The sequence below is a fragment of the Saimiri boliviensis genome, chromosome 20, assembly GCF_048565385.1.
Source record: "Saimiri boliviensis isolate mSaiBol1 chromosome 20, mSaiBol1.pri, whole genome shotgun sequence".
NCBI lineage: Eukaryota > Metazoa > Chordata > Mammalia > Primates > Cebidae > Saimiri > Saimiri boliviensis.
Window position 1 is genome coordinate 4,289,543 of NC_133468.1, and position 16,557 is coordinate 4,306,099.

General features: G+C 56.3%; 1 protein-coding gene across 3 annotated transcripts in view; it reads right to left on the reverse strand.

Annotated features, from left to right (window-relative positions):
• Window positions 1-13,843, reverse strand: part of ADAMTS2 (ADAM metallopeptidase with thrombospondin type 1 motif 2) — a 220,494-nt gene extending 206,651 nt beyond the window's left edge. For 2 of the 3 annotated variants that reach the window (XM_010331847.3, XM_074390605.1), the window contains exons 1-2: window positions 13,561-13,842; window positions 12,140-12,534 (exon numbers count right to left, since the gene is read on the reverse strand). In XM_010331847.3, coding sequence (XP_010330149.3) covers window positions 12,140-12,534; window positions 13,561-13,687 — 522 coding nt within the window. In that variant the 5' untranslated portion in view covers window positions 13,688-13,842. Of the gene's footprint in view, window positions 1-12,139; window positions 12,535-13,560 lie in introns of all 3 variants that reach the window. The other variant, XM_074390606.1, reaches the window with a different exon arrangement.
• Window positions 13,844-16,557: the final 2,714 nt, after the last annotated feature.

Sequence of the window (16,557 nt, forward strand, 5' to 3'; positions counted from 1 at the left end):
GGCATAAAATGAATGCATTCTGAGAAAGAAGCGATGATATTATGAATTGTAGAAAATAACCGCACACTTAGACAAGCCTCACCCCCAAAAACATCCACAAAACAGTAACAAGGAAGTTCAGGAAAAGTCCAGATGCAAAATAAATATGGAAACTCATACATCTGGGAAGGCAAACATAGGAAATGTCCAAGCAAGAGATTTATTTCAAAAGGACTTTTTGTGATTTTCTGTGGTTCATATTTGTGCCACTCTAATAGCAGAGAGACTGCTTTGCTAAGACACTGGAAGACGTAAGTCACGGGGAGCACAGGATCAGAAGGAGGAAGGAGGGACTGCTGGAGGGAAGGTCACGCCTCGAGGACAGCCGTGCTGGGGCTGGGGCTTGCCAGGTCAACCAAGATGCTTCGCTGCCGCTCGGCACACGCATGCATAATCTGTACTAATGTGTCATTTTTAACTCTGCTCACTGGGACTAAACATGTCTGTCTCAATTCCGAGAATATCATTTGTCTGAAATAAGCGGGTCCCAGATCTTCTGAGTAAATGGCCATCGACTGTATTATAAATCAAAAGTGTTCCCTGCTATCTATAACAATCTGCTGTAGAATATCATGGAAAACATCCTATTCACAATGGCAATACAATTCTGTCTCTCAGTAATAAACCTACTGGGATATACTTTTAAAGATCTGAATTAACGTTCTTCATTCCGTGAGAAAATTAAACATCATGAAAATGTCATCATGAAAACATCATGAAAATGTTCAGCAAGGATTGGCTGAGGGCCTGCTGCAAATGGGACACGATTTTAGGCATTTTTAAAAAACCTCATGATGGTGATACTTGACCTATCAGATATCAGAACATTAGAACAACAGAGAGGCCAGGAAGTACCCCCACCTCCTCCATGAACGTCAGAGATGATGGAATATACATCCCAAAGTCAAGAAGAAAGAGTGAATTCACAAATGATTGGTGGTGGGAAAAGAGATGGCAATTTAGAAAAAAATTAACACTTAAAACCAACACCTTATGCAGTATAAGAAACACACTTCACTTGAATTAAAGGAGTTAAGTATTTAAGAATCAAGTCGGGAAAAAAAAAAAAGCAAAATCTATAATGAAGTACTTCTTTGAAGGGCTGATAATTCTTTGTAGCCTGAGTAACCAGAAGAAATCAACAAGAGAGGCCTAACAGAGCTGAGCAAAGAAATGAAAAGCCAACACAGTAGAACAGAAAAGGAGGCTCTGCAGACAGAAACGCACCCCAGCTAACAGAGGGTTAATGACTAGCTCCAAGGAGGACCAATCAGCTTCAGAGGAGGAAAGTTGGGGGCAGTCACCGCCGGCCATTAAAGAGGCAAGTTTCAACAGATTGCCTGACTCCCAGAAAGGGTCCCAGGCCAGCCCAGCCCCAGCTGACTCCCGCAGGCCTTGGGGAGCAGGTTAGGGGAAGGCCGTGAGGACTCTGAGCCCCCAGACAGGCTGACACCAAGACAGAGCCGGCCTTCATGTACCCACCCTAGACCATGCCCAGTCCTGGAGCAGCCATCCCTGCCCCCAGAGGCCACAGCGTGACCATAGCTGAGACTGTCCCAACCAGGGCCACCTGTCATGTCCAGCAGCGTCCCTGCCACTGCCCTGGCTTTGGTTCTTGATGTCCCTAGTCCCAAGGATGCCGAAGCTCCACAAAGAGAAGAATGCAGCAACTCTGGCAACCTTGGCGGTGGGGACAGACACCTGGCACACCTTTCCCCTCCCCCAGTGCCTGTCATCTCCACCCAGTGCCGGGCATCCTCCCGCTTCCACTCCATTCACTCCCAGATGGAGCACAGGCCAGCCTCATGGGCCCCCTTGCCCAGGTATCCTCAGGTGAGCAGGACACCACCTGCACAACCTTCCCCAGCAGCTCTGCTTGTCGGACCACCCTCCCCAGTGACGACACAGCCCATGAGACCCTGACTTCAAGTGATCCACCCACCTCAGCCTCCCAAAGTGCGGGTATTACAGGCGTGAGGCACTGTGCTGAGCCTACAGATCTCTTCTAAGGAGGGAAATGTCTAAATACCTTCTAGGAGCACATGGGATAACAGGTAACAGTGAGACCGGGAGGGCAGGGGACTGTGTAGGCAGCACACCTCCTCAGAGCAGAGGGTAGAGTCCGCTGTAAGACACAGGAGGAGATGGAGGGGTTGCTCCAGAGCAACTGGACAGAGGGCGGGAGACACCACTGTGGGGGAGGAAAAGAACCCTCAAATCAAAGTGGAAATCCCCCACACGTGGCCCAAAGGGCTTTCGAAGAACAGGGTCCTGTGTGGCAGGAAGGTGCCGGCTCCCCATCTTCTGCAGGAAGGCTCTCCCTCCCTATGAGTGCTTCCCATGGTGGGTGTGGGGACGAGGTTTCATTTCTGGCCCAGCAAAGCGGACGGCAGAGGCGCTGAGGCTGAGAACACGAGCACCTTGGAACTGCAACATCTCTGGCTTTTGGAGGTGGGAAAACAGAGCGTTAAGAGTTAAGACACATTTTATCCTGATTTCAGCTCCTTTGCTGATAAAAATGGGATCTTAGAAAATGAGAATTCAGAGGATATTGCCTTCACATGAAATCCATCTTAATCCACAAGCAAGCGTTGTATTAGGCAGAGCAACACCGGGGCGTTGCCGGTGAAGCCACAGACGAGGCTGCATGTAGCCACGGCTGTGACTTCACATCGCTCTGAAGGTTCCAGAAGGTGCATACTGGAGACAAGAATCCAAAATGATCAGTGTTTATAGACAGTGCAACTGTATACCTAGAAAACCCAAGGGACGCCACAAAGATATAGTAAAACTAATGATCCAATCAAGCCACTTGATAAAAGATAGTTCCATAAAAATCAATAGCCTTCCTGTGTACCAACAATAGATAGAAAGTATTCAATTCACAATGACAAAAGAGAAAAAACCCTCGAAATCACCCTGATTTTTAAAAATGGATGATCTGTATTAAACAAAACGTGGAATATTTTATGGAACAACATCAAAGCAGAATGAAATAAATGGAAAAACACACCATGTTCCTGATAAATACTGTAAATTACATCAATTCCTTCTTTAATTAGCTTCTAAAGTTTAATTTACTGTCAATCAAATTCATGAGGGATTTTTCTCCCCGACAAAACAATTCTACATTTGAAAAATAAACATATGTGGCCAGCCAAGAAAATTTTGCAAGAGAATCCCAGCAAAGGGGGAACTATCCAGCCAGATGTTCCAAAGCCACACAGTCCAACAGAAATAGCACTGGAGCTTACATGTAGCCAGCCACATTAAAAAAAAAAAAAAAAAAAAGTCACAGGTGAAACTAATTTCAGTAATATATTTTACATAACCCAGTATGCCCAAAATATTATCATTTCAACCTATAATCAAAATGATCTATTAAACATTCCACATTGTTTTTGGGGGGCTACTAAGTCTTTGAAATCCAATGTCTATTTCACACTCAGAGCACCTCTCAATTCAGACCAGCCACATTTTAAGTATTCAATAGCTTTGTGTGGCTTATAGCTACTGTATTGGACAGCGAAGCTTCAAAGTACTTAATACTTTGAATATTAGAGCCTTAAAGTTCTAATAATAAACACAGCTTAGTATTGGTACAAGAACGGAATGATGGGAAAGTAGAATGTATCTGTGGTATTGCTTAACCCGAGGTTTCACTTGCAACTGACTGGCGGTGGCACACGCTATGATCCATAAAATAGAGAGATATAGATATATACCAACAGGCTCACAGCTCTCGAGTCCCTGTCATACGTCCAGAAGCTCTGTCCCAATCAGAATGGCCACTACTGAGCCTTGGACAAGCCTTGCATGAAACATAAGGACACCCTACATTCCGGATAGTCCCAATCCCTGCTTTCGAAGGAAAAATACTCAGGTTTAAAGATGAACCCTGGGCGTTCTGCTCAGAGAGCTGTGAGGGCTGCTCCCTCCAACACGCATTTTTCAGTTTCCACCCCTGAACTGAGGATGCACTTGGCGCGTCTCACACCCCGGCCCGGCCCCGCCTCCTGGGCCACGACACTTCCAAGGGCAGTTCCACGAGAGCGTTCCGTGTCAGCACCCTGGACGCTCAAAATGTCTTCGAAGAATCACACAGTGAGGGCAAAAAGTTAGGGTGCATGCAGAAAGGCGTGTGTGGCTTTACACTGGAGAGGCCAATACCTCACCCTGGAGGAAGAATCGCTACTCCGTAATTTCACCAGAGGAAGAGTCCTGGAAGCGGACGAAGCTGCCTGAACTCGGTTCCCAGGAGCCGTGCCAAGCAGTGACCAGGCAGGAGAAATCGCCCACCCGTTAGGCTGCAGACAGCATCAGAGAAAGCACGCACTGCAGAGCGGGGCCTGCGCCTCCAGGACCCACAGGTAGGGCACACAGTTGCAGTTTGAATGGGAGTGTCTCCTCTTTCTTGCTGGTGTATAAAGTGAGGTGCGTCCTGTAACTGATGGCATCTGAGAGCTAATGAGACACAGACACAGACACTGCTTTCCACCCCCAGGCCAGTGAAGTGCACACGGACAGAACCCACCTTTTGCTGTTGGAGGAACTAAGGTTTGCAGCATCGTGGTGCTTGTCCAGGATGCACAGCCGCGAGGGGCACAGGGACCATGTGACCCACAGCAGCCTCCAGACCACACTAAGCCCCTGCTTCCCTGGGTTAACCCCTGAAATGCACAGGGCGGGATGGGGGTGGTCTAGAACCTGCCTGGCCTCAGCAGCACCCAGGCCTTGGTCCTAGACACCAGGGATCTCTTTGCCTCCGAGCGGAAGCTGCGCACCCCACGCTGCAGCCCTGGAGTCGCCGTGCAGTGTAATTGAAATTCATGGACAAGCCTGAGTAGCCGGCTCCAGGCTCAGTAATAACTTCTCCATATTAATGGCAGCACCGCAGACCCAGTGGACAGCTGACATTTAATATGAAACATATGCAGCAGAGTGAGCAGCTCCTACCTGGATCCTCCCATCCCCGGGTGCCCACCAGGAGGGGATGGGGGCATCTAAGGTGGCACCAAGATTGAGGGAACTGGGGTCTTCTTCTCCCTTCAGTATCTCTACCCCACTTTAGGCCCCTCTTCTGCAGGATGCAGAAAACCCCTCCCAAGAAATACATAAACACGTGCTGGCCCGTGCTCACTCAAATGAACGCACTCCCATGCAGACACACTCATGTGCACACAGTCACACGTCCACACTCACTCAGACATGCACGCACACATGCACCCGACACACACTGTGTGCACACAGTCACACGTCCACACTCACTCAGACATGCACGCACACATGCACCCCCACACACACACTGTGTGCACACAGTCACACATCCACACTCATTCAGACATGCACGCACACATGCACCCACACACACACTGTGTGCACAGTCACATGTCTACACTCACTCAGACATGCACGCACACATGCACCCCCACACACACTGTATGCACACAGTCACATGTCCACACTCATTCAGACATGCACGCACACATGCATCCCCCCATACACACTGTGTGCACACACTCCTACATGCAAGATAGGCACAGGCAGCATGCACAAGCATACACTCCCACACACTCCCTCCACGCACAGGCCGGGAACACGCACACACTCCCACATGCCATCTCTACGCACAGGCCAGGATCACACACACACTCCCACACACCCCTCCAGGCACAGGTCAGGAACACGCACACACTCCCACACACCCCTGCACGCACAGGTCAAGAACACACACACACTCCCACACACCCCTGCACGCACAGGCCAGGAACACACACGCACTCCCACACACCCCTGCATGCACAGGCCAGGAACACGCACACACTCCCACACACCCCCTCCACGCACAGGTCAGGAACACGCACACACTCCCACACACCCCTGCACGCACAGGCCAGGAACACGCACACACTCCCACACACCCCTCCACGCACAGGTCAGGAACACGCACACACTCCCACATACCCCCTCCACGCACAGGTCAGGCACATGCAGACACTCCCACACACCCCTCCACACACAGGCCAGGAACACGCACACACCTCTCCACAAACAGGCCAGGAACACGCACACACTCCCACACCCCCTCCACAAACAGGCCAGGAACACACACACACTCCCACACGCCCTCTCCACGCACAGGTCAGGAACACGTACACACTCCCACACACCCCCTCCACGAACAGGTCAGGAACACGCACACACTCCCACACACCCCTGCACGCACAGGCCAGCAACACGCAGACACTCCCACACACCCCTCCACGCACAGGTCAGGAACATGCACACACTTCCACACACCCCCTCCACGCACAGGACAGGAACACGCACACACTCCCACACACTCTGACACGCACAGGTCACACACACACGTTCACATGCAGCCAGCAGCCTGCTGTTCTGGAAGCAACACAGGGACCCCCAGGACTGCCCAAGCCAGAGAGGGAGGTGGGATAAGGAAGAGCATGTCTACCTGCCAGCAGAGACCCGAGGTCCCAGGAGGTGCGCCAGGCACCCTTGCACCTGTGGGTCTTCAAAAACTGGCCTTGAATGTCAGGCCAGTGGTTTGGATTGTTTTAAGAGCAGTGAGAACCACAGCTGAGGCTGCCACGAAGCAAAGCTGGCCTCGCTGCTGAACGGATGCTCCTGGCCCTGGGGCTCACAGCAGATGAGTCCCTGGCCGGTTCCCTTGGCCCCGTGAGCCTCACAGCTGGCCTGGGTGAGGCCCCGGCCTTCACCTCCCAGCTGACTGCAGGAGCGCAGCATTCACTCAGGCATGACTCGCTCAGTGCTGGAGACACAGGGGACGGGGAAGCCACAGCGAGCCATCGGGCAGGAGAAGCCTGCCACAGCTGAGTGAGCACTTGGCTGCGTGCAGTGACCAGTGCCAGAAACGCGCCCAGCCACACCACAGAGTGCAGGCCGGGGCTGGGCCACACAGTGCGGGGGCCCAGGAAGAGCCGGCCTCCCTGGGCTCCAGCTGAGACCAGTACTGACTCTACCGGCCTTCAGGAGGGGCTGGGGGCCGGCTCCACTCTGCCTCTCCCTCAAGGATTCCAGGGGAGAGGCCAGCCCACACAGAGAGAACCCCGCATATGTACTCCTAGAGCCTCAGTTTCCTACCTGTGAAATGGGGCCACAGTGGCTGGCTCCCAGGAAGACTGCAGGGGTTGGGTTCAAAGCCCCAGGTGGAGGTAGATGGTGTGGGTGCTGCTCCTCGGACCCCCTTCTGAGGCTGACCGCCACCTCCAGAGGGACTGCGCTGCCCTGCTGGGTGCCTCCGGCATCTCCTTAGGGGCCCTCAGCTCAGGTAAGGCGGAGGGGGAAGGAGCCACTACCCGCCCCTCACCGCTCCCAGGGGCACCTGAGGAGGATGCTGGAGTTCTGCCCCCTGCAGCCCTGGCTCCCAGAGCCTCATTCCAGACCAGCGGAGCATGTGACACAGGTCGGAGCTGGAGGGCCCTGGCCAGGTCACAGGGGCCTTGAATGTCAGGCCAGTGGGTTCGGATTTTTTTTAAGAGCAATAAGAACCACTGAGAGGTCTTAAATGAAAGCATAACATGAGTTCCTGCATGGTTTATAAAAGCCCCTCTGGCTGCAGCTTGGAGAAGGGTTGTCGGGGAGAGACCAGGGAGCCCTGGGGGGCTTGGGAGCAGAGGCAGGGCTTGGCACCAGGTGTGGAGGGCAGCCGGGGCCTGACAGCTCTAGGATTGAAACTGGCTAGAGGAGGGTGACCCTCAAAAGATGGGGTCTGGAGGAGAGTGGGGAGACGCATGTGACTTGAGAAGGATGGTGTCATCGAGGGAAGGGGTTCCAGAGGCAGCCGAGCAGGCAAGCCTGGAGCCAGGACTGCCGAGCCCAACATGGGGTCCGGAGTCCAGGGACAGGGTGGCGACACCCGTTTTCACCATCCCGCGCGACTGTCCTCCTGCTTTCTCAAACGACAGGCCCCTCTCCATCCTAAAGTTTGGGAGGCCGTCCTTCCCCCAGTCCCAAAGGTGGGCAGGAGACTTGGGCTAGGCCTGGGTTTGAAGACGGGCCGCAGATCCCTCCCCCAACTCTCACAGGTGTCACCCGGAGAGGAGGACCTTCCATTTCGGAGGGTTGCTTCCTTGGAAAACAAGTTGAGCTTGGAGCCGCTGGTGGCCCCATGCGGTGGGCTGGGGTTGAGGCATGGAGAGCAGTTCTGACATGAATGCGGAGTGGCAGGGCTGAGAGCCGGATAGCATGCTCTGAGCCTCGGGATTCAGCCACGCCTGAGGCCGACACTCCCCAGGACCCCCAGATAATAGGCCCATGGTGTTCCTTGTTTGTTTCATCCACTATGAGCAGGGGTTTCTGTCACGTAAACAAAGAAGGTGACAAGTTTGGCAGAGGCTGAGAGTGGCCTTAGCATCTGTGTAGGCTGCTTGCAGCTGGGGCCCACGGGGGCCTCTGCTCCTCCCTGGGGAACCCCAACACCCTAGAGAACCCAGAGGTTCCTGCAGCCCCTCTTTGATCTTCCTGACAACCTCTCATTGCAATCCAGGTAGTGCCGAGAAGAGGTGGGAGGAAGGGAGACCCTACCACAGGCGGCTGCAAGTCCCAGGTGCCCCTGTCCTGCCCTGCACAGTCCGAGGCCCCTGCCAACCCCACACCTGCCTGATCTGCTCTAGCCCCTGAGCCTGCTGGAGCCCAGTGTGTGGCCTCAAAGGCAGCAGCCTTACTGGGGAAAATGAAGCTCATCTGGATCCCTTAGGCCAGCCTCTGACTTCTCTCTGTGGCCTTTATGACTCGTAATGTCCAGCAAGACAGAGTGGGTACCTGGCTCGGACAGCAGCCCCACAGGGGAGCTCCAGCCTGAAAGGCAGCAGCCTTGGCTTCCTTCTTGCCAAAGGACCTTGGATGTCTCTGAGCCTCAACCACAAAATGGGACAGCTCTAACTCATAGGGTTGTGGGGCTTGAATCAAGCCCCCGGGAAGGGCATACACTTCCTCCTTCGGGCCCCAGGATTGGACCAGGACTGGGAGGGCAGACGGTCTCCACCACCCAGCCCTTGGAGGCTTTCTCCACTGGCCCTGCCCAGCCAGGCGGGAGAGGACCCCTGTGCTGCCCTGAATGGGAGGCAGAGGCGGGCAGGGTTGCTTCCATCCTACAAAAGTCCCAGCTGCAGTCCCCCACCAGTGAGGATGTAGGCCACCCATAGGAGCTGCAGCCCAGCGCAGGTCACCAGCCACTCAAGGGCCACTTAGCTCCCAGGCCGGCTCTCGGCTGGACTCAGGCTGATGGCGCTCAAACGTTCAATGAGAATGTCTCCAGGGGTCAAATAAGACAGGTAGGAAATGTTTTAAAGAAACGTACTTTAAAAATTCTTTTTGTAGGTATGCAGAAAAAGGCAATAAAACGTAGTGAGGATGGCTTCAGAATCAGACAGAATGTGTTCAAATGCTGGTTCTGAAGCTTGAAGCAAGCTAGCTCAACCTTCGGAGCCTCAGTTTATTCATCTGCAGAGGGGGATGATTTCGGGACATATTCCATGTGGTGCTGTGAGGATTAAACAAGGCAATGTGGCATGAGGGCTCAGCAGAGAGCCTGGCACATAACATTAATAGGAACATGGTCGATTGTCACTTATCATTATTACCTTTTACGCCAAAAGGCTCCTCACTGGGTATTTAATGAGCCTGTAAAAATCATGTGAAATCAGCACACCTACCATGCGACTTGAGAGATACTACAAAACTCTTCTGCAGCAACGTGATGTACAAGAACACTTGGTTCCGCATTTTTGGCTCATGCCTTGTGCAGAGGTACCTTTGAATCCCTCGATGTGGATATTACAAATAACTTCTGTCCAGACACGCCGCCTCACAGAGCCTGAGTGTTCCACCTGTAACCGGGGATGAAGATGCCTCCCCGGCAGGGGCAGTGTGAGGACCACAGGCGCCCTGGGTAAAGCCCCAGGTCCTTAGCAAAGAAGCCTATCATCATAGCACAGGGGGATTTAAAAGCAGGGCAGACACATACACAACAACAACAGCAACAACAACAACAACAAGAAAATAAAAGGAAAAAGAAAGTAAGAAAAGAAAACCAGAAGAGCCAATGGAATGGTGCTGCCCCGCTGTCCGGGGCCGTTACGCACGGGCAGCATTCAAGGCCGTTCAGGGAGGTGCAGCCCCTTTTCCAACCCCAATATCCTTCCCAGCTCTGTCTGGTACACGGGACACCTCAGCGGGCCTGTCCTGCCCTGGCTAATTCACACCTGATACCTCTGCACACGCTCCTCTCTCTGCCCAGGTTGCCAACCGGCCCCTTTTCCAGCTGGCCTCTCATTCATCCAGCCCCCCAGGAGCACACTCTGCAAGTTCTGGCCAGAGCTCTGTCAGCCACCCTGAGGACGGGAGACCCTGGTGGGTCCCAAACCCGCCTCATCGCTGACCGGTACAAGGAATAAACACGTGAGAAGGTGCCGGCCGAAGAAATGAATCACCAAATGAGCTGCTGAATGAATGAAACAGGGACATGTCCTCACCAAAACATTCTCCATCAGGAATTCACAGTACACAGATGTCAGCCCACCGACAGACTGCATTCCCATGTCAACTCCCTCCGCCTCACCTCGTCCTAAGTCGGCAGCAAGCATCTCCTTTCATGTAGGAAATTCACCTCCATTGTAAAACGGGACACACCTCCGAGGCCCAGGACGTCCTCGGAGACAGTGGGCGACGTAAAGGGCTTGCCGCTTTAACCCAATTGCTCCAGGGATATTTACAGTTGTTTGCAATACGCCCAGGCTCTGACTAAATCCAGCCAAAGGCAGTGATTTTCCGAAGCAACAAGTGACACTTTGTGTCTCCATAAAAAGAATGGCAGCGGTTGTGGGGCCCTGGTGTAATTGCCGGCTCTGCAGAATGTAGGATGAGCCTGAGCGCCTGAGTAGGGGTGTGCTCAGGGCCCACAGGGCTGGGGGAGTGGCCACTCACTCGGGGCAGGAGTGCCCTGAGCAGCAATCAGAGCGGAGCCCACGGTGGGCGGCTTCAGATGTCTGGCCAGCACAGCCAGCCTGACCACCACACACCCAGTCCAAAATAGAAAACTGCAGTGGCTTCTGCTGTGTGCCAGTCCCCAGGCAGCCGGACAGAGCACCGCCAATGTCAGCCTCCTCCCTCAGCATCGATCCAGGCTTCCTCTGAGGCCCCCTTGTGCTGAGCCACGGTCCCTCCTGCCCTCTCCAGGAAGCAGAGCTTTCCAGAGCTCCAGTCACAGGACAGAGAGGACCAGGCAGTCCCAAAAGGGACCCCCTAGCTTCTCTGTTGTCCTTCAGGGGCTGCCCCCAAAAGATTGAGCAGCTCCTGGGCACTAGAGCCTTCATTTCCAAATGCACCCCTCAGCTCAAAATAGAGAAAACCAACTTTTCAAATGACCAGCTGGAGTTTAACAGGAAACCACAGCAGAAAAACCAGTGGTTTCCAGTCAGCCAAGGGGCAGAAGGCTAACCGGGCATTTCAGCACCACTGCCTGCTTCCTGGGCTGGCATCACCTGCACACAAGGGAACAGGAAGACTGACTGCCAGTCTGTAAGTCCACCACACATACATCATGCATGCCAATATCCACAAGGACAGACGTGCACTCAGCAGATGCCCAACCCATGTATGTGCAGAAACCCAGACACATGCACCCGAGACAGTGGCGCACACACACACGTTCACACAGGTGCACAGGCAACCAGATGCAGGCACACACTAACGTTCCAGAACGCATGTGCACACACTCACACAGGTACACACACATACACACACGTACACACACACACCCTTGGATACACGCCAGAGACCTGTGCAGACAGGCAAAAGAGAGATTTGCCGCTGCTGCCTGCTGAGCCTTTTGGAGACCCGGGCCCTCCCCTTGTATAAATGGCCCCATGCTCAGACCAATCCAAACAACCTGTCTTCCAGCCAACCCCTTCAATGGGAGCAGGAGGCTCCCTAAAGCGCGGGGAGGGCAGAGAAAGTCCTCGGCGCAGGCCTCCCCCTCCCAAGGGGCTCCCAGGTAACCCTTTTCCAAATCCCAGGCGAGAGCAGCGGAGAGAAACGAGCCAGGGAAGTGCGGACTCACCAGCCCATCGCAGTTGCTGAGCGCCACAGAGGAGGCTTCGGCTAGGCCGGCCACGTCCCCGACGTAGAGGCAGCTCCCGAGCAGGGGCTCCACGCGGGTGGTGCCCGTCTCGCCCTGCCACTCCAGAGTGGCCCCGGGCGCCACGAGGCGGTGGTTGGGCCGCAGCCGCAGGTGCAAGTCTCGGCCGAAGACAGTGACATTGTAGAAGAGGTGGTTGCCAGGGTCCTCCTCGCTGCCTCCGGTGAAGCTCGGGATCCGGACCGGGGCGGCCCTGCGGGCTCGTACCCCTGCCCCGGCTGTAGCTGCCGACACCACGTGGGACACCAAGCGGCCCTGGGCGTCAGTGCGCACGGGCACCGCCAGGATGCGCTCGGCTCCGTGCCCCAGGGACCTGCCTGCAACGGGAAGGGGCGTAAGATCGGCGGAGCCCCAGAGCCCCAGAGCCCCAGAGCCCCAGAGCCCCAGAGCCCCGCCGGCAAGCCACGCCCCCCAGACCCCGCCCCACTGCGAGGGGAAAGGGCATTCCGCCAGGCGACCCCAGAAACCGGCCTGCACCTCCCCGGCTTTCCTGCAACCGGGAAGGGGCGTTAACAGGGCCACCACTCCAGGGCTCCGCCACCCCCAAGCCGAGGACCCTGCCTGCCCAGAGCTCTGCTCCCTGCCCTGTTCCTGATTGGGGCTCGGTGGGAACCTCCCTGTCCCCGAAGGGACGACCCCGTCAGACAGTCGCTCGACCCTTGAACCTACAGTCCTTGGGAGGACGCGGGGCTGCTCGGAAGCCATTCCAGGTTGGCCCCCTTACGCGGGCGCCACGACCCCTCGGCGGCCCCTGCCGCCGGACTGCTGTCACCGCTGGCCTCCGGAACGGCGGAGACTCGGCTTCCCCGAGCACCGGCGGCCTGTCCTGTCTGTCCAGCTCCCGCTCAGCCCGCTGCCGTCCGCCTCTCTCCTGGCGCCCGAGGACAGGGAGGGGTGGAACAGGGTCCCTCCGATCGCCGGGAATCCCCTCCGGGGCGCCCCAACCAATCCTCAGGGCCCAAGGCGACGCGCTGGGCAGCCGGCTCCTCCCGAGCGTCCCCGGACGCGAGTCCAGGCGCCGCCTCACCCTGGCTCCCCCGGACCCGCTGGGGCTGACTCTGCGCCCTCCGCCGCTGGGCTTTCCCGGCCCTCCGTCTGCACCCTCAGCGACCCGCGAGCCGCCAGTGCTCCGAGCCAACCCCCGGCCCAAGGCGCTCTGGTGCGCCGCGGGGCGCCCCCTGCGCGACCAACCCGGCCCCGAAGTTAGCCAACTTGGCCTCGGGCGGGGCGCGCGGAGTTTGCCCAAGTCAGGCTGGACGACGCCTGGGGAGGGGGCGGCGGGGCACGCGGGACGGGGCCCGGCAGGCGGGGCACGCGGGACGTGGGGGCCCGGCGGCACCTACCTGGGGGGTCGGCGGCGGCGGCGAGCCTGGCGTTCGCGGGCGGCGGCGGCAGCAGGAGCGGCGGCAGCAGGAGCAGCAGCAGCGCCGGGCAGAGCAGGCGGCGAGCGGCTCCCGCCGGCGGATCCATGGCAGCCGGACTGCAGCCGGGGCCCCGCACTCCCAGCCGGCGCGAAAGTTCCCCGCGCGCCGCCCAGCCCACATCTGGGGGCAGCTGGAGCCGCCCGCAGCTGCAGCACCGCAGGGCGCGGGGCGGAGGAGGCGAGGCGCGGAGGGGAGGGCGGAGGAGCGCGGAGGGAAGGCGGGGAGAGGGAAGGAGCGAGCGAGCGAGGGAGGGAGGCGGGCGGGAGGGAGGCGGGCGAGGGGGAGGGCGGGGACGGCGGGCGCCTCAGCCTGCGGTGACCCGGCGCTTCTTGGCGCGGCCGCCGCCGCCGCCGCCCGCTTTCCTCTTCGCGCCGCCGCCGCCGCGGTGCCGGGCTCGCAGCGAAGCAGAGACACCCCGAGGCGGCGGCGGCGAAGTGCCACGGGCCGGGCCGGGGGGAGCCCCGCCGCCAGCCACCCCAGGCGCACGACCTCCCGGAGCTGCGCCGGCCGAACGTCTCCACCTGGAGAGTCCTCGGGTGCCGGGTCCCACGCATCAGTGGGAATCAAAGGATGCATCCCCCTCTCCCTGTGCCCTGGGGCAGGACAGGGTGCAGGAAGGAAAGGGGAGGGGGGACTGAGTCCTGGGTCCCAGGGGCTGAGCCAGGCCTGATGCCCAGATGGAGGCCACAAAGGCCAGAAGATGCTGTTAGGAGGGTACACCCAGGCTGCGACCCCAAAGATCCACTTTTGCCCTGACTGAGACAGGCAGGATTCCCTCAACCCCTCCGCTGCAGCCTCAGCACAGCGTCTTCCTGCCAGACCTGGGCTCTCTGCCCGTGAGCACAGTCAGGCTCCTGCCTTCACCTGTCCTCAACCCCACGTCCGCATTCTGTCCTCCCACCATTGACTCCCAGCCCCCAACCTGAGATGGCCTCTCCAAGGTCTGCCTACCTTTTCCACTCGAGCATCCAAGGGCACCTCGGTTCATCCTGGAGCCAGTTTGCTGTTGGAGGCCATTGTCATCCGGAACCTGTCCCCTATCTCTCCTGCCCAGCAAGGCCCTGATCCTTCCATGCTGCTTGCGCTCAGCGGCCTCTCCCCAGGGCCCGCCTGGGAGCCTCCTTTCAGGCTGTTGGACATCTCGGCTCTGGGACCCCCAATTTCTGCCTCACTTCCCCAGAGGGCGAACACCGGCCCCTTTGATCTCATTCACCCCAGGCCTCTGTGGCTAGGCCTTTGGCCTTTGCCTTGGCCGGGGGCAGGCGACCCAGAGACGACTCAGGCCTCTCCCTGCTGGCCAGGAGGTCCCAGTCACAGGGGGAAACGTGGCTTATACAGCAGGCTCTAACTGTGAGCTCACGTTCTTTCACTTCTGGGGCCTGGGTGTGAGGGCATGGCAGCTGAACAGCCATCTTCACCTGCAAGCTGGGCTCTTTCGGTGTCACTAACGGAGCCTGAGGCGGGATCCAGGCCCCAGGCATGCTGAGATGTCCCTTGGAAATTTAGACTGGTAACTTTTCTTGAGAAATTGGAAGATGCGGCCACGCTAGACCCACACTCCTGCTTAACAGCCGTTCGATGGGACACTTACCTTGCGGTTAGTGGCAGGTCCCTCCTCTCCTCACTCCCTAGAGGCATCTGCTCTTGTGACCTCTGATGACCCAGCTGGTTGGCTCCAGAGAACATTGGAACTGGAATCCTCGTGTATCACAAGAGAGATGATGCCAGAACTGGAAATCCAGGAGGACTTCCCATAAGAGGTGGCATGAGTTGAATCAGGAAGGGTGGGGGAGCCAGCCCAGAGTTGGGTCCAGGAGCTGTCCTAGAACCCATGACACATTCCTCCAGTGGTTCTCATTGCTTCCATCCTCTTCAAACCATGAGTGAAACTCAACCAGCAGCCTCCCCTACTTCAAGGGTCATGTTCTATACCTTCCTGCTGTATTTATGGTTGGGTATTTCTTTATGCAGCGCCTAAAATTTTACTTAAATTTTAAAAGGATACTTTAAATCACTGCCATAAATGGAAAAGCCAGCATCTCGCCATCTTGCCATAAATCAAAGACAGCTGCTAAAAATAAATACAACAAGAAGAAAAATGTTATCAGTTCTAGATACTTCGACCTGCAAAAGGCACCAAAGGCTGAAGCTGATTAGCGAGTGTTACAAAAGCCTTAAGATAGACTAGCACAGAGATCATTTCTTTGATGTGGTCTGAAGGATGACAGGAGACCTGGAAAGGACCAGCTCTGACTTCGTGAGTCCATGGCATCTTCTAACAGGTTCACGCAGCTAAATTCTATTGTATACTTCGGGATACTTGCTCTAGGATGTTTTTTGGAAAAAGAGTTTGTCTCCTGGACACTGACTAACCCCTGATAGCTGTTTCTTCCCACATCACCCGTGCCCCTGCCACCAGGGATGTGTTGGGGACAGAGCAGCACCCTTGCCCGGGCCATCCTTTAGTACCTCCAGTGCCACCCACCAGGCTGGCGGATAAACGAGGCTCACACACATCTAACTTCACAGTAAACCCTCAGGGAGGTGGCGGGGACTTGCAGACACATCCCAGCTTCACGATCACTTGTCTTCCACTCAAAAACAAGACAGAAAAAAACAAAAACAAAACAACGAACCGAAGAACAACAATCTTCCTGCTTCTTCAAACCTGCATGATTCAGCTCTTGCCTCTCCCCGTCTACTGCTGTGTGCCCTTCTCTGGTGCCCCTTTTCCTCTTCTGGGTAACATACGGGACACGGAAATCCCAGCGGCTCGCTGCTCCTCTGCTTGTTCAGTCCAGAGCCCAAAGACAAAAACCAAGGGCCACCGGGCCAGTGCCGCTGGATGCGTTCAGTGCGTGCCGCGTGCGTTAGTTTCTACTGGAGCCTGAACGTCTTCAGGTCTGGCTGTGCTCT